At 43.0% G+C, this 18955-nt stretch overlaps 1 protein-coding gene across 2 annotated transcripts in view; it reads right to left on the bottom strand.

Annotated features, from left to right (window-relative positions):
- Positions 1-18955, bottom strand: part of LOC110501767 (SEC14 domain and spectrin repeat-containing protein 1) — a 57086-nt gene that overhangs the window by 16479 nt on the left and 21652 nt on the right. For both annotated transcript variants that reach the window (XM_021579545.2, XM_021579547.2), the window contains exons 6-9: positions 15787-15900; positions 4057-4170; positions 3580-3674; positions 3367-3422 (exon numbers count right to left, since the gene is read on the bottom strand). In XM_021579545.2, the coding sequence (XP_021435220.2) occupies positions 3367-3422; positions 3580-3674; positions 4057-4170; positions 15787-15900 (379 nt within the window). The remainder of the gene's footprint in view (positions 1-3366; positions 3423-3579; positions 3675-4056; positions 4171-15786; positions 15901-18955) is intronic.

The raw sequence follows: 18955 nt of genomic DNA, 5'->3' as shown, positions 1-18955 counted from the left end.
AGTTTGCCCCCGGTGATGCGTTGTGCAGACCTCACCACCCTCTGGAGAGCCTTACGGTTGAGGGCGGAGCAGTTGCCGTACCAGGCGGTGATACAGCCCGCCAGGATGCTCTCGATTGTGCATCTGTAGAAGTTTGTGAGTGCTTTTGGTGACAAGCCAAATTTCTTCAGCCTCCTGAGGTTGAAGAGGCGCTGCTGCGCCTTCTTCACAATGCTGTCTGTGTGAGTGGACCAATTCAGTTTGTCTGTGATGTGTATGCCGAGGAACTTAAAACTTGCTACCCTCTCCACTACTGTTCCATCGATGTGGATAGGGGGGTGTTCCCTCTGCTGTTTCCTGAAGTCCACAATCATCTCCTTAGTTTTGTTGACGTTGAGTGTGAGGTTATTTTCCTGACACCACACTCCGAGGGCCCTCACCTCCTCCCTGTAGGCCGTCTCGTCGTTGTTGGTAATCAAGCCTACCACTGTTGTGTCGTCGGCAAACTTGATGATTGAGTTGGAGGCGTGCGTGGCCACGCAGTCGTGGGTGAACAGGGAGTACAGGAGAGGGCTCAGAACGCACCCTTGTGGGGCCCCAGTGTTGAGGATCAGCGGGGAGGAGATGTTGTTGCCTACCCTCACCACCTGGGGGCGGCCCGTCAGGAAGTCCAGTACCCAGTTGCACAGGGCGGGGTCGAGACCCAGGGTCTCGAGCTTGATGACGAGCTTGGAGGGTACTATGGTGTTGAATGCCGAGCTGTAGTCAATGAACAGCATTCTCACATAGGTATTCCTCTTGTCCAGATGGGTTAGGGCGGTGTGCAGTGTGGTTGAGATTGCATCGTCTGTGGACCTATTTGGGCGGTAAGCAAATTGGAGTGGGTCTAGGGTGTCAGGTAGGGTGGAGGTGATATGGTCCTTGACTAGTCTCTCAAAGCACTTCATGATGACGGAAGTGAGTGCTACGGGGCGGTAGTCGTTTAGCTCAGTTACCTTAGCTTTCTTGGGAACAGGAACAATGGTGGCCCTCTTGAAGCATGTGGGAACAGCAGACTGGTATAGGGATTGATTGAATATGTCCGTAAACACACCGGCCAGCTGGTCTGCGCATGCTCTGAGGGCGCGGCTGGGGATGCCGTCTGGGCCTGCAGCCTTGCGAGGGTTAACACGTTTAAATGTCTTACTCACCTCGGCTGCAGTGAAGGAGAGACCGCATGTTTTCGTTGCCGGCCGTGTCAGTGGCACTGTATTGTCCTCAAAGCGGGCAAAAAAGTTGTTTAGTCTGCCTGGGAGCAGGACATCCTGGTCCGTGACTGGGCTGGATTTCTTCCTGTAGTCCGTGATTGACTGTAGACCCTGCCACATGCCTCTTGTGTCTGAGACAGTCTGTGGTGCAACGTGGCGTTGGTGGATGGAGCGAGACATGATGTCCCAGATGTGCTCAATTGGATTCAGGTCTGGGGAACGGGCTGGTCAGTCCATAGCATCAATGCCTTCCACTTGCAGGTACTGCTGACACACTCCAGCCACATGAGGTCTAGCATTGTCTTGCATTAGGAGGAACCCAGGGTCAACCGCACCAGCATATGGTCTCACAAGGGGTCTGAGGATCTCATCTCGGTACCTAATGGCAGTCAGGCTACCTCTGGCGAGCACATGGAGGGCTGTGCTGCCCCCCAAAGAAATGCCACCCCACACCATGACTGACCCACCGCCAAACCGGTCATAATGGAGGATGTTGCAGGCAGCAGAACGTTCTCCACGGCGTCTCCAGACTCTGTCACATCTGTCACATGTGCTCAGTGTGAACCTGCTTTCATCTGTGAAGAGCACCGGTTCGCCAGTGGCGAATTTGCCAATCTTGGTGTTCTCTGGCAAATGCCAAACGTCCTGCACGGTGTTGGGCTGTAAGCACAACCCCCACCTGTGGACGTCGGGCCCTCATACCACCCTCATGGAGTCTGTTTCTGACCGTTTGAGCAAACACATGCACATTTGTGGCCTGCTGGAGGTCATTTTGCAGGGCTCTGGCAGTGCTCCTCCTGCTCCTCCATGCACAAAGGCGGAGGTAGCGGTCCTGCTGCTGGGTTGTTGCCCTCCTACGGCCTCCTCCACGTCTCCTGATGTACTTGCCTGTCTCCTGGTAGCGCCTCCATGCTCTGGACACTACGCTGACAGACACAGCAAACCTTCTTGCCACAGCTCACATTGATGTGCCATCCTGGATGAGCTGCACTACCTGAGCCACTTGTGTGGGTTGTAGACTCCGTCTCATGCTACCACTTGAGTGAAAGCACCGCCAGCATTCAAAAATGACCAAAACATCAGCCAGGAAGCATAGGAACTGAGAAGTGGTCTGTGGTCACCACCTGCAGAACCACTCCTTTATTGGGGGTGTCTTGCTAATTTCCTATAATTTCCACCTGTTGTCTATTCCATTTGCACAACAGCATGTGAAATTTATTGTCAATCAGTGTTGCTTCCTAAGTGGACAGTTTGATTTCACAGAAGTGTGATTGACTTGGAGTTACATTGTGTTGTTTAAGTGTTCCCTTTATTTTTTTGAGCAGTGTATATATATAGAGCGAGAGAGAGCGAGAGAGAGAGAGAGCGAGAGAGAGAGAGAAAGAGAGAAAGAGAGAAAGAGTGCACACTTGGCATTTGCTCAGAGAGAGAGAGAGAGAGAAAGAGAACAAATTGTACCCTATTCTCTATATAATGCACAAGGGCCCAAAGGGCCCATAGGTTTCTGGTCAAAAGTAGTGCACTATGTAGAGAATAGGGTGCCACTTAGGACTCATCCAGAGTGAGTTCTTCTGTGGCAAGCACGGTACCAGAGACACGTTGAGCTGACTGTCCATTCCACAACCCCCAGACAAAGCTCCTTTCATTGGGACAGCTCTGCTATGTACTGGCCTTCCAGGGCTGCGTCCAATATGGCACCTTATTCACTTTATAGTGCACCTATGGGTCCTGGTCAAAAGTACTGCACTATAAAGGGAATACGGTGCTATTTGGGACATAGCCCAGCTCTGGCCTCCCTCTCTCTACCAGAGCTGTCTCAGTAAATATTTTCATTGTAGTAAAACCGTTCAAGTAACACACTGCTCACCACTAGGCCTGAAACCGCACCCTAGATTGCAATACTTTTCAACAGGGCCATAGGGAATAGACTGCCATTTGGGACGTACCCTAGGAGTCAGTTTACTGAAGGTTTTAGCCGAGTGGAAACGTGTTCTCTGCTGGCGGAGTGCACTGCTAACCATGGTGGTTAACATTCTCGCATCCCATTAAACTTAACAGAGCCCAACCTGGTTTAGAACCACACAACACTACTTGCTTGGCTACTGGTATTGAGAAGTTTGCATAAAAGTAGAATAATTACCAGTTTGTAGAACTGTTTCAGGATCCAACGATGGTAAGAAGTTACAATCTGGTGGCCTGAAAGAAAGATAAGAAAGCAATATATTTACTGGCCTAAATAAACATGTCATAAACAATATAATGTGCTGCAATTCCACTGCCACAAACAATTCCTCAATCATTGGGCACTTTTAAAGAAAACAAATAAATGTCAACATGTTTTTAAAATAAATACCTTTCTTTGTCCAACTGGCTGCTTTTCTCACTGTCATTGATGACCACCAGCTCATCCAGCAGGGAAGAGGACTCCTTTGTAAACTTTTCAAAGACCTGAGAAGGAAAACACTTTCGTAAGTTGTGTGTCATACAAAACATAATGCAAATATGGACACAGGCAGAGAGGAACTCAACTTGAACTTACCTTCCTCAAACTATGAGGCTGATTTTGACATACAAGATGGAATATACTTTATTGCCACACAACCAAGGTTGGTGGTATTTGTTTGCATTTGTCTGTATTGTTATGGTGTTGATGTAAACATTGGTAATATGTACATTAACTTTATAAGCAAGTAATCTGTCAAATAATAAATGTCTTTGATCTCATCCAAAGCCATTATTATCCGAGTTGCAAATCATTTCCAAATCAAATGTGGTGCTTTAAACAATAATTGTACAGTCACATTGGGAATGTATTGCAATGGCGAATTACCAGTCTTTTGTTCACCCAGTCTATGTGATCGTACACCAGACTTCCCCCAAACTCATCAGTAAGCTGACAGGGCTCGATGTAGCGTGTGAGCTTATTGGCAGATACCAGAATGACCTGGAACAGAGGAGTGGGAGAAAGTATTATTTTATTTACATATATATAAAAAAATGTATCTTCACATTTTCAAACAGTACATTCATATTTGCCAACATTTGGGTGAGGTTTTCTTCTCGCCTGAGTAGCCTCGTTTCACTGCCAAAAAGAAAATTTAACCATCTAGTGTTCAGCGACATAACAACACAATGTCAAATACAGGTAGCCTAGTCAAATAATTAACATCCAATCACATTAACCGTTACTCTCTCGCAGGAAACCTTCACTCTTTTGCGCAGACATTTAGAAACGAAACATGACCATTTGAAAAATAAGCCGCGGGAGTCTTTTGAGCGAGAATAAAGACGACTTTCGAGTAGTAAGACATGTATAAAAGCAACAGATTACATTAATAAGGAGGGGCTAGAAGTGTCTTATATGGTGAGCTACTGAGTGGCTAGGACAGGCAAGCCCCATACTATTGTGGAGGACTTCATTCTTCCTGCTGCCGCGGATATGGCTGGGACAATGCTGGGGGAAAAGGCCCAAAAAACGACACAGACAATGCCTTCATCAAACAACACTGTTTCAGGACGCATCAATGAAATGGCAGGAGATGTTTTGAAACAATTACTGCTTCGCATATAAGCCAGTTAATTACATGCATTACAGCTGGATGAGTTAACAGACTTGGTGGGCCTGGTACAGCTCCTGGTATTGTCTGTTATGTTTATGGGGCGTCAATTAAGGAAGACATCCTCTTCTGCAAACCACTGGAAACCAGGACAACATGAGAGGATATGTTTTAAGTACTGGACAGCTTTGACATCAAGTGGACTTGGTCAAGATGTGTTGGTATCTGTTCTGATGGCACAAAAGCCACGAAGTGAGCTGATTTGAAGACAACAATAAATTACTACCTTACGCACCAATAATTTTAGCGAAGCTTCATTGATTGACTATATTTCTGCCCAATGACCACTGATCTTCTTGAAATTTTGCTGGGTAGATAGCCAATGAGCTGAGTTAAACGGCAGTATGTAATGGTTTAGGGTTGGACCACAATTCCTTGTTTGTAATCGCACGCGCAGGGAACTCCATTCTCGCCTTGACGATCAGAGGAGGTGCTGTAAGGCTTTTTACGCGCAGCTGTATTTCAGAAAGTTGTATTTTCAACGATTTCATTGGATATCATGGCGAATAAATCAGGAAAAGCGAAGTCAAAGTCTAAAGTGAAAGTGAAAAAGTGAAAGTGAGACAGATTTTTTGTTTGAGGAATCTTGGAGTGTTATGATTCAAACTAACTGAGGAGCTGTTTCTGCAAGGACAGGACGTACTTCTGGACGGGTAAGTGCTAATGCCGTTTTATGGAATATAAAAATATATATATATTATATATTAAAAAAAATGTAAAAAAAATGTTTTTTTTTGCAATGAAATGTGTAGTTTGTTTGTGTGTGTGTGTGTGTGTTGGTTTGTTTGGGTGTGTGTGTGTGTGTGTATATATATATACAACAATGGCCGGAGTTGAATTGAACAGCACTTCACCTTAGTGACTGTTCCCTCTGCTCTATACAATACATATCAGTTTATTTTATGTGATGATAAAAGGCTCATACAATACAAATATTTTTTTTATGTTTTCTTTCACAGTGATAGCGACTCCGACTGGGAGCCCCCGGTGCCAAGCTGCCCGCTCTACCTGTGCCCCCAGTGGTGTTCATATGCCACAGTTCATTACTGCAGGCATGACTGTGCCTCAGAGCCAAAAGGGCACAGCATGGAGGCGTCGTTGTGTTCTGTGTTACATGAAATGCACCACTTGTTCAGTTTGCCTCTGCTTTACATCAGAAAGAGACTGCTATGGGACATGGCACAGACAGCAAAATATTATGACGAGGACTTCCAAGGGGTGTACTGTTTTTTTTAAATATTTATTTTCAAATTAAAAAAAAATAATAATAATTTTGTGTGTGTGTTAGAATTGCTTTTTGATATGTTGTATATAGTTATTTGCACTGCTGTATATAGTTATAGGTCATTTCACCAATTCGGCCACTTGGGTACATTTGGGCAACATGTGAAAGATGATACAGTACATGTGAAACAGTACATGTGGAAGATGATACTACAACAATAAAAAAACAGAAAACGTATGCTCTTTCTTTCTCTTTTCTTCCACCAGATCTACTGTGTTATATTCTCCTACATTCAATTAACATTTCCACAAACTTCAGAATGTTTCCATTCAAATGATACCAAGAATATGCATATCCTTGCCTCTGGGGCTGAGCTACAGGCAGTTAGATTAGGGTATGTCTTCTGCCTCTGGGGCTGAGCTACAGGCAGTTAGATTTGGGTATGTCTTCTGCCTCTGGGGCTGAGCTACAGGCAGTTAGATTAGGGTATGTCTTCAGGTGGAAATTGACAACAAAGGGATGCAGCCATAACTGGTTAAAGTTTTCATTACTGACCATCATTATCACGTCTGACCGCTTGCATGATGACGAGTTTCTCAAACAACTGGCCTATCTGGGTGATAGCTTCCTACACTCTACTCAGCAAATTGGATGCAGTCAATCACAGTGCCATCCGTTTTGTCACCAAAGCCCCATATATTACCCACCACTGAGACCTATATGCTCTCGTTGGCTGGTCCTCGCTACACATTCGTCACCAAAACCACTGGCTCCAGGTCAACTATAAGTCTTTGCTAGGTAAAGCTCCACCTTATCTCAGCTCACTGGTCACCATAGCAACACCCATCTGTAGCACGCGCTCCAGCAGGTATATTTCGCTGGTCATCCCCAAAGCCTAACACTTCCTTTGGCCGCCGTTCCTTCCAGTTCTCTGCTGCCACTTACTGGAACGAATTGCAAAAATCACTGAAGCTGGAGACTCATATCTCCCTCACTAACTGTAAGCATCAGCTGTCAGAGCAGCCTATTTATTGCCTTACCTCCTTACTTCATTTGCACACACTGTATACAGATATTTCTATTGTGTTATTGACTCTACATTTGTTTATCCCATGTGTAACTCTGTGTTGTTGTTTTTGTCGCACTGCTTTGCTTTTTCTTGGCCAGGTTGCAGTTGTAAATGAGAACTTGTTCTCAGCTGTCCTACCTGGTTAAATAAAGGTGAAATAAAAATTATAAAAAATTCCTCGCCTGAATAATCTGAATCTAGGATTACGGGGACTCTCCTCAACTATATTCAATGTGTGGGACAAAATTGAGGCTACGATTAAAAAGTTATTTTCTGTCTGCATTAACAAGGAAAACACTAAGGTCATTCCATCTTTGTATGATTTTTTTGTATGCAAATGAACTCAAGCTGTGTCAAATGTCAAATGTGATATAGCGAAGCACCTGAGTGAGTTGGGTGTGCAATTACGCAGGTACTTTCCCGAAACGGATGACACAAACAACTGGATTCGTTATCCCTTTCATTCCCTGCCTCAAGTCCACTTACCGATACCTGAACAAGAGAGCCTCATCGAAATTGCAGCAAGCGGTTCTGTGAAAATTGAATTTAATCAGAAGCCACTGCCAGATTTCTGGATTTCCTGCCTTTGCAAATCACTCTCTTAAGACACTGATGCCCTTTGCAACCACGTACCTATGTGAGAGTGGATTCTCGGCCCTCTCTAGCATGAAAACTAAATACAAACAGACTGTGTGTGGAAAATGATTTAAGACTGAAACTCTCTCCAATACAACCGAACATTGCAGAGTTATGTGCATCCTTTCAAGCACACCCTTCTCATTAACCTGTGGTGAGTTATTCATAATTTCTGATGAACAAATAAGGTTTTATATGTAAGATGGCTAAATAAAGAGCAAAATGATTGATTATTATTATATTATTATTTGTGCCCTGGCCCTATAAGAGCTCTTTGTCACTTCCCACGAGCCGGGATGTGACAAAAACTCACACTCATTCTATTGTTTAATAAATGTATCGTATAGTGTGTGTGTGGCAGGCTTACAATGAAGGCAAAAAACAACATTTGAGAGTGCGCTGACCCTGGTGCTAGAGGGGGTACGCAGATGGAGGTTGAATGTTTGATGGGGTACGGGACAATAAAAAGTTTGGGAACAACTGCTCTATGGAGTCAGAGCTGATTAAATCCCCACTGGTACAAATATGTATTTAATCATCACTAATCCCCTCCAAATGCAACATTACTTGACATTTAGAAACAATTGATCAAGCAGGCAGGACAAGGCCTAATCACAGCTGGTGGTCTTTTTTGATTATGTCCTCTCGTACTGGGTAAAGAAAGTCCCCACATGAATGCTAAGAATTCAGAGACAACTCCAGGACCCCTCTTCGACACGTCAATGTGGACATTCAAGTAAGACTTTCTCTAGAATCTGGGAATGTGGAATAGGAATCTGGGAGAGGCCTATGCAGACATGTCTCTCTCTAAACAAAGCCTGTTCGCCTCCACAGCTGTTTCTCCTATCTCTCTCTGACTCATCTGTCCTCCTGACATATAGGCTTGTTACAGGCCTGTTGGTTCTGGTTCACGCTCTCTCTCACACACGCAGACGCACACACACACACTACAGGCCTGTTCAGATGTATCACGTGGATAAGAGGTAACAGTTGTCCATACAGATGAGAGAAACACCAGACCTGGGTTCAAATACTACTGCAAATATTTCAAATACTGTGAGCATTTGCTTTAGCCTGCCTGGAGTGACAGAAGGCTGGAGTTTGCGGTTTTGCAAATATTCTATTGGTTCCATTGCGCTAGCGTATCTAAAATGAATTCAAATAGTGTTTGAATGCAGGTGTGATGAGCACAGCGAGTCTGGGATAGGCAGCACTAGGAAAAATTTCTGACCTCTACACAAACACAACCTGGATACTTCCTGTCAGAGAGAAGGAACATATTTTCATCAGGATTTCCAAATAACTTCACTTCTCGTCATCACTTATGGGGTTGTAGCTTTTCACCCGTAGAGATTTTGATATCTGCCTGTCTGATGTCATGTGTGGGTGTGTTTTGTTGAGATGTAACTGATATATCTGGCAGCCACACCTGGTTGTTTGGAGTACAAATGGGGTACATATGAGTGTAAAGCAAGAAAAAAACATGTCTTGTCTTATTACTATGATGTGCTTCATCACCAGTCTATGCTTTGAATATTACTCAGGAAAAATCAGATATTACTCATCCTAACCTGTACACAGAGAAATCACTTATACTCCCCTCACCAGAGAAGATTAAAGTGAGAGCTGCTGCAACATTGAAATGTATAAAGGGATAAGTGAGAGCTTAAGCCCAAATACGAGTGAACCCTCTGTATCCCAAATTCTCAGTAGTCTACCCTAATATGTATGGTTTGTTTTTATCAAATTAAAGCTTTACATTATGTCATACTCTGGTATGCTGGTACGCTGGTATGGTGAACATGAACATAATACGTCCTAGCTCCAACCAACCGCATCAGACGCTGCAGAGACCTGACTGCAGAGACATGACTGCAGAGACCTGAATGCAGAGACCTGAATGCAGAGACATGACTGCAGAGACATGACTGCAGAGACATGACTGCAGAGACATGACTGCAGAGACATGACTGCAGAGACCTGAATGCAGAGACCTGAATGCAGAGACCTGAATGCAGAGACATGACTGCAGAGACATGACTGCAGAGACCTGAATGCAGAGACCTGACTGCAGAGACATGACTGCAGAGACCTGAATGCAGAGACATGACTGCAGAGACCTGAATGCAGAGACATGACTGCAGAGACATGACTGCAGAGACATGACTGCAGAGACATGACTGCAGAGACATGACTGCAGAGACATGACTGCAGAGACATGACTGCAGAGACCTGAATGCAGAGACCTGACTGTTGAGTGTGTGTGTGTTTGTCACACGCTGAAACCAGAAACCTGACTGGTGTGTGTATGTGTGCGTGTGTGTGCATCACAAGCTCAAAGCAGAAACCCTGACTGGAAGGCTGCCAGCCCTTTGCACACATCCGCAAGGTTAGCCGTAGGATGCTAAACACATACTCCATCAAAAAACACCACTACCATCAACCCTGAAAGACTACAGTTGAAGTCGGAAGTTTACATACACCGTAGCCAAATATATTTAAACTCAGTTTTTCACAATTCCTGACATTTAATCAGAGTAAAAAGTCCCTGTCTTAGGTAAGTTAGGATCACCACTTTATTTTAAGAATGTGAAATGTCAGAATAATATTATAGAGAATGATTTTTTTCAACTTGTATTTCTTTCATCACATTCCCAGTGGGTTAGAAATGTACATACACTGAATTAGTATTTGGTAGCATTGCCTTTAAATTGTTTAACTTGGCTCAAATGTTTCAGGTAGCCTTCCACAAGCTTCCCACAATAAGTTGGGTGAATTTTGGCCCATTCCTCCTGACAGAGCTGGTGTAATTGAGTCAGGATTGTAGGCCTCCTTGCTCGCACACGCCTTTTCAGTTCTGCCCACACATTTTCTATAGGATTGAGGTCAGAGCTTTGTGATGGCCACTCCAATACCTTGACTTCGTTGTCCTTAAGCCATTTTGCCACAACTTTGGAAGTATGCTTGTGGTCAATGGCCATTTGGAAGCCCCATTTGTGTCCAAGACTGATGTCTTGAGATGTTGCTTCAAAATATCCACTTAATTTTCCGTCCTCATGATGCCATCTATTTTGTGATGTGTACCAGACCCTCCTGCAGCAAAGCACCCCCACAACATGATGATGCTGCCAACCCCGTGCTTCGCGGTTAGGATGGTGTTCTTTCTTTGGCTTGCAAGTCTCCCCCTTTACCCTCCAAACATAACGATGGTTATTATGGCCAAACAGTTATATTTTTGTTTCATCAGACCAGAGGACATTTCTCCAAAAAGTACGATCTTTGTCCCCATGTGCAGTTACAAACCGTATTCTGGCTTTTTTATGGCGGTTTTGGAGCAGTGGCTTCTTTCTTGCTGAGCGGCATTTCAGGTTATGTCGATATAGGACTCGTTTTACTGTGGATATAGATACATTTGTACCTGTTTCCTCCAGCATCTTCACAAGGTTCTTTGCTGTTGTTCTGGGATTGATTTGCACTTTCGCACCAAAGTATGTTCATCTCTAGGAGACAGAACACGTTTTTTTCCTGAGCAGTATGTCGTCTGCATGGTCCCATGGTGTTTATACTTGCGTACCATTGTTTGTAAAGATGAACGTGGCAACTTCAGGCATTTGGAAATTGCTCCCAAGGATGAACCAGACTTGTGGAGGTTTACAATTTTTTTTCTGGGGTCTTGATTTTCGCATGATGTCAAGCAAATAAGCACTGAGTTTGAAGGTAGGCCTTGAAATACATCCACAGGTACACCTCCAATTGACTCAAATGATGTCAATTAGCCTATCAGAAGCTTCTAATGCCATGACATAATTTTCAGGAATTTTCCAAGCTGTTTAATAAAGTCACAGTCAATTTAGTGTATGTAAACTACTGACCCACTGGAATTGTGATACAGTGAATTAAAAGTGAAATAATCTGTCCGTAAACAATTTTTGGAAAAATGACTTGTTTCATGCACAAAGTAGATGTCCTAACCGACTTGCCAAAACTATAGTTTGTTAACAAGAAATTTGGGGAGTGGTTGAAAAACGAGTTTTAATGACTCCAACCTCAGTGTTTGTAAACTTCCGACTTCAACTGTAGTTAGAGGAATCAACCCTGAAAGACTAAATAGTAAGAGGAATCAACCATGAAGAACTACATAGTTAGAGGAATCAACCCTGAAGGACTACAGAGTTAGAGGAATCAACCCCGAAGGACTACATAGTTAGAGGAATCAACCCTGAAGGACTACAGTTAGAGGAATCAACCCTGAATAACTACATAGTGAGAGGAATCAACCCTGAAGAACCACATAGTTAGAGGAATCAACCCTGAAGAACCACATAGAGGAATCAATCCTGAAGGACTACAGAGTTAGAGGAATCAACCCTGAAGAACTACATAGTGAGAGGAATCAACCCTGAAGAACCACATAGTTAGAGGAATCAACCCTGAAGAACCGCATAGAGGAATCAATCCTGAAGGACTACAGAGTTAGAGGAATCAACCCTGAAGGACTACAGAGTTAGAGGAATCAATCCTGAAGGACTACAGAGTTAGAGGAATCATAATGCTAATGTTATGTCACGGGTTTGTCTTGCTTTGGTCTCTTCCTGGATACACACACACAGGAACACAACACAGATGCATGCACACACAGTCATCATCGTGCTGCAGAAAAAGCAACACATGATCAATACATGATTTTAATTCTGATAATTTCCCACACGCAGACTGACTGACTCCTTGATACATACTAGATGTTGAATTGAAGTCTGTGCCCAGTGGGATATGACTAACAAGGCCAGGTAACACACACGTGGCTCGCACAGACACACATTTTCTGTTCACAAGTGCATTTATTTATATGGCGATTAGCTTCCAAAGACGAAGGAAAAAAACAGTCTGATGGTTTTAGTGAAAATTGGGATGGCAGATTGGGCAACACTTTAGCCACACCTCTGAAAGAGAAGAGAAGCAGAAAGAAAATCTAAAGTGAAAACAGACCCTTCCCTTCTCTTCCACAGCCCAGTATGTATCAATTACATCTGGATAGAGACATTTGTTCATGAAACCACCTCTTTAATATCGGAGCTAAGCTAACACCCTCAGGGCCAGTACTTGAAAAACATTTCAGAGAAGGAGTGTTGATCTAAGATCAGTTTTTCCTTTTAGATCAACACTCGTACTTTGAGACACTTTTCAAATATGGGCTCTGGGGTGTAAGTTCAGCTCAGAATCCTAATCGAAGTGCTTTGAAACTGAAAGGTAGATCAAGCAGAGGGTTTAAAACTAGTGGCATTATTGTTTAGCTGTGAGTCAGTGAGTCAGCTCTCTAGTCTCTACCACAAGTGTTACTTTGTCTAACTGTGAGACAATTACATGAACACAAGATTGTGTCCCCTCAAAATAGAATGGCCACGTTCGAGATCATTAAATCCATTATATACTGTGTGTAAATTGTGACTGACTGATTTATAGTGCAAGGTTATTTGCAATGCAATGCATGTCAAAACAAGCCAAATAGCTAGTCTTTTGAGATTGAGGTGGCAGGCACTACGAGGGAGACTTCACTGCTTCTACAGGGTTTTCATGCCCTGTTACATTCCCATATTGTAATGTGGTCTGTGTGTCACTTGTGTAGCGGAGTCAGGCGCAGGACAGCAGATATGAGTAATTAAACGTAATTTACTCAAAATAGACAAATACAATACAATGAAGCGTTCCCACATAACGGACCGTATTACATACAAACAATTACTCACAAACAAACATGGGGGAACAGAGGGTTAAATAATTAACAAGTAATTGGGGAACTGAAACCAGGTGTGTAAGACAAAGACAAAACAAATGGAAAATGAAAAGTGGATCGGCGATGGCTAGAAGGCCGGTGACGTCGACCGCCGCCAGAACAAGGAGAGGGACCGACTTCGGCGGAAGTCGTGACACATATACTCTGGTATTCAAACCAGATTGGTTCTGGGTAGTAGATGCCCTACAGGTCAGCCAACCACTTAGTTCAAAGTTCAAAGATATTTAATTCCTCAATAGTAAAGTTCAATGAATACAAGCACCCGATCCACCCTGTCTAAACTAAAGTAGGTCAACTTTAATTTCCAAGTATTTCCCCCTAATTCCCTTTCATTTCCAATGCCAATAAATTGACCACCTCAGCCATCCAACAGAGCCATCTGGTCTAGCAGGGGAGTTATAGTGAGGAAGAACTAGAAGGAACTGCTGGTCCAGATCAACACAGACATGTTATAGTGAGGAAGAACTAGAAGGAACTGCTGGTCCAGATCAACACAGACATGTTATAGTGAGGAAGAACTAGAAGGAACTGCTGGTCCAGATCAACACAGATATGTTATTCTGAGGAAGAACTAGAAGGAACTGCTGGTCCAGATCAACACAGAACTGTTGGAGCAAAAACAACAAGAAAGACCTCTACTGAGCAGTCTCTGTATTAGTGTGTTCCAGGACACTCTTTCCACACACACACTTGCATATATAAACACTCACAAAGACTAAGGCACGCACACACACCCAATCACAGACGTGCACGCACGCACACACACGCACGCACACACACACACTGGGCTGACATGCTGAAGACAGTAATGTTATACTGCAGCCAGCATCTGCTCTTGATATACATTACTGTTGCCAAGCAACATGATGACAGTGTTAGTCAACGCTGAAGGAGACCATACTGTAGACAGAAAGTCAGATTAACTACTACTACCAGGTATTCCTGCTTCATACTTCCATTACTATCAGACAAACTAGCATGTATCCATACTCCATACTTCCATTACCATCAGACAAACTAGCATGTATCCATACGCCATTCTTCCATTACTATCAGACAAACTAGCATGTATCCATTCTCCATACTTCCATTACTATCAGACAAACTAGCATGTATCCATACTCCATTCTTCCATTACTATCAGACAAACTAGCATGTATCCATTCTCCATTCTTCCATTACTATCAGACAAACTAGCATGTATCCATACTCCATTCTTCCATTACTATCAGACAAACTAGCATGTATTCATACTCCATACTTCCATTACTATCAGACAAACTAGCATGTATCCATTCTCCATACTTCCATTACTCCATTACTACTTCCATTCACTCTGTTGTGAAGGGGCTTCTAGCACTAAAATATAAACAAGGAATACTAGCTACATCTCTCCCATCTCAGAGAACAAACATAGAAACTTGAGGAGTGTGTCCCCCCCACCCCTCTACTAATTGAATTCCTTCAGGGGGTATAGGAAGAGATGACAGAAGCCATATGGGAGGTTGAAATGGAACACGATGCATGAATATTTAATAAGTCATATTAATCTAGCGCTGAGACAATGGTGACTTACTGCCATAAAGTTCTACCTTCTAAATCACCACACAGTGCACTTAAAAAAGTAGAATGATGCCATGCTGTCTATCACAACAGACCTTGGTCATCTATCTATCAGCCACAATTGACAGAGAGCTTAATTTGCCTAGTGGTCTATAGCATATGGTCAGCAATTCCTCAGGGGTATGTTGGTGATTGATAGGCTATATTTGAGGGCTGTTGTAGAGCACACAAGCACAAATAATTCATCAGAAAATCCCTAGCCATTGCAATAGCAACAATCAAATGTGTTGGCTATATAGCACAAACAGATCTGGGCCCGAGATAAAGAACAGCATTGCTGAAGGGGTTCACAACACAAGGCCAAATATAATACTGACTGAAGCAAAATAAAAAGCATAATCTCTCTATCTCTATCAATTTGTATGCCGCCCAACCACCAACATAGAAATCATTGGTTTGTGAAGGAAAGTAAATTCAATTCTGGTCATAATCTGTCCCTCTGGGAGGTGAAGGCGGATAGGATTCTGCTGCTCAGAGATATAACATTATTAGGAGAGAGTGAGGGGGGAGAAAGAGAGGGAGAGATGTAGAGAGAGAGATGGGCGAGAAGGGGGCTAGAGAGAGAGAAGGAGAAAGTGAGATAGAGACAAGACACTCACCTCAAAGCCTAGTCTGTCCTTCTCCTTCCAGAAGCAGAAATGAGTGACCTTCTTGTCCCAGAATTCATCAGGCTTCACTACACACACCAGGGACACCTCCGCTGGAATCACATTCTACAGAAAATGGGATGATATCAAAATGAAAGAGTATTTCTTTAGCAAAATGGTATAGGCTTTGGGTGGTTTATTGGACACAGAAATAAACCGATAGGTTTATGTAATGTTAACATACAGTTACTGATGGTTTATAAGATGTTTGTAAACAGAGTTTCAAATTGAATGACACTGGTAAACTCTTTATCTAAAAAAAAAAGGTGCTATCTAGAACATAAAACGGTTCTTTGGCTATCCCCAAAGGAGAACCCTTTGAAGAACCATTTTACCCATGTAAAAACCATTTCCACAGAGGGTTCTACATGGAACCCAAAAAAGTTCTTTCTACCTGGAACCAAAAAGGGTTCTCCTATGGGGGCAGCCGAAGAACCCTTTGGAACCCTTTTTACTAAGAGTGTAAAAATATATAAATATATATAACCCTGTAGTGCATCACAGTTTTCATGAAATCCTGCAGGAATTTCCCCAGACAGTGGCAGGCAGATTAGTGTGTGAGACAGAATGTACATTTCATACTGTCATCCTATCTATTCTGGTCCTGTTTCTGCAGAGGTCTTTAGACAGCAGGGGACTGTATAGCCAATCTGCAGTGACAAAACCAGGTCAGGGCAGATAGGGCAGAATGCAGACTGGGTTCAAATAGTTTTTGAAATCTTTAAAATACTTTGCTCTCGCCTGCCTAGCCTGCCAGTTTTGGGACTCTACTATTGGTTCATTAAGCAAAGGAAGCTCAACCAGGCACAGCTAAAATATTTAGAATAATTTAAAATAGTATTTGAACCCAGGTCCGGGGCAGACAGACTGCAGACTACAGCAGAGACAAACAGAGCTCAGTCTGTCTGCTGACATAGGCCACACTGCAAAGTGGATGGGGGTCAGAGCCTGGGTCCTGTTCACTAGGCATCAAATGGACAAAACTGACTGAAACAGCAGGGACAAGCTGGACCTGTCCAATACGAAATGCACATTTTTAGTTGTCAAATGTTTGGCTAGTTTGCCCTAATGAGCCCAAACCAGAGGCTGGACTTCAGGGGAAAACATTGTTTAAAGGCATAATTAGGCAGATGGAGAAATTACACAGCCCAGTCAGGAGATCGATTAGACTGCTCTTCTTCCAACGTAATCAGCTTAGATTCCCTTTTGTCTTAATTACTTTTCACTTGACTGCTGGGGATGGATTTGATCTGAGATGTCTATTTCTTTTATTATTTTATTTTATTTGCCAGGGACCATGCATAATGCATATTGCACCATATTTAACTACATAGCTCATCACTGTAATGTTTTATGGCACAGACAGAATGCAACATCTGGGTTGGGACAACCATTTTATTTCTCCTCCAAGGCTCTTTGTCACGTTCTGATTGGCAGAGAGCTGTTAATGTGGTGGAGGTAGGCCGAGATGGTTCCCCTGTGGCAACTTCATGTCCACGTCTGTCTGCTTCTCACTCAGACATCTGCTCCTCTATTGTATACTGTGCTAATTAATCATTAGCCTTTTACTGCAATGGGATAAATCAGGGTCACACAGAGTGCTTCTTGGTAGTCTTAAACAAATCTACTTTGAAACAAAAGTATACATCTTACACACACGGCTATGGGCTTAAAAAAAATAAGACACCTGTACCATGTCAGATATAGAGTTGACATTTATTCAATTTTGAGTTTGCATCCCAATACTATACTTTATATACATCACAGAAGACTGAAATATAACAAAACTGCTTGAAATAGAAACACCAGGTTTTCACTTTATAAAAACATATATGTTTATGAATTAGGAAATGATGAAAAATATGAATAACATTCCAACCATGGGGCCACTAGGTCATTTGACTGCAGGAAATGGCTACATCGTGACAATCATGAATATTCACAGGGATAATTAAAGATAAAGAGACATGGGTTTTAAAGGGTTAAATCTGCTGAACATTGTTAAATAGGCCATTGGGAACAGAACACATCCTCATGTGAAAGTATTTTTATATCCTCACTCTAGGACTGGGCGTTATATCGAATTCATTTGAATTAATGTCTTAGCGTGATGTTCCAAATGCCTGTATCAGTCTTTTTGGCCTCGTCTCCTTCCCTCCATCTGTGCTGTGTGCACCTTCCCACTCACACACAGACACCAAGCCCCTCCCCCCGCCACTCAGAACAACCACGATGAAAGATATCCGACCCGAGCCCGACATTATACATTGGGTTGGGAAGGGTAAAGGTCTGTTTTTTTCATCAATAACTAAGGTACGGGCAGGGCTCGGGTATCAATACATTGATCACTAACATTTTGAAGCTGATCCATTTGCTCGTGCTCTGCTACACAGTACAGTCATATCTGACTAAGATCATAACATGATGTCAGAAGTGCTTCAACCTCGTCAATATAAATATAAAACAGGAGATATTATTTCACAGAAAATAATAATGTTCCTTGAGTTTAGAGCGGCAAAAAGTAGCTAACAGCTCACTGCTCTCTCATGTCTCGTCCTGGAGCAGAGCAGCCTAAGCCGAGCCGTTGCTATAGATACTCAGACTCAGAGCGCCATGACCTGCCTGCACACAGACAGAAAGTGATAGAAAGAGAGGAGCAGCTAACGGATTTACTAATAGAGGAGGTTATTTCGGGTTTCGGGCCGGGCCAGGCTTTAAATTTAGTAGATGCAATCGGACCTGGGTAGGGTAGGGCCTGAATGTCGCAGGCCTGGGTAGGACTCGGGCTTAAAATTCATGCCAGTGCAGGGCTCTACTAAAAGATCACTTCTTCCTCTCTGACCATAAGCAGTTTCAACTCGCTATTTGCATTTGAGGTTTGGTTCAACAGAAACGGTCATATGGACACCGGAACACATTAAGATATTATTTTACTGTAATAGACAAGAACTTAACTTTTTTTAGCGATACCCTTTTTATGTCTCAACTCCCCAAATGTAAAACAGAGCAGACCATACTAAAACAGGAGTATCAATGAACATGATTTTGGGAAATGTATGCTTAGTTTCTGCTAACAGCATTTCCGGTACCATGATGTATGCTAGCAGCATTTTAGCCAGAC

Source organism: Oncorhynchus mykiss, chromosome 22, assembly GCF_013265735.2.
Source record: "Oncorhynchus mykiss isolate Arlee chromosome 22, USDA_OmykA_1.1, whole genome shotgun sequence".
Classification (NCBI taxonomy): Eukaryota; Metazoa; Chordata; class Actinopteri; order Salmoniformes; family Salmonidae; genus Oncorhynchus; species Oncorhynchus mykiss.
This window is presented reverse-complemented; position numbering and strand designations above follow the sequence as displayed.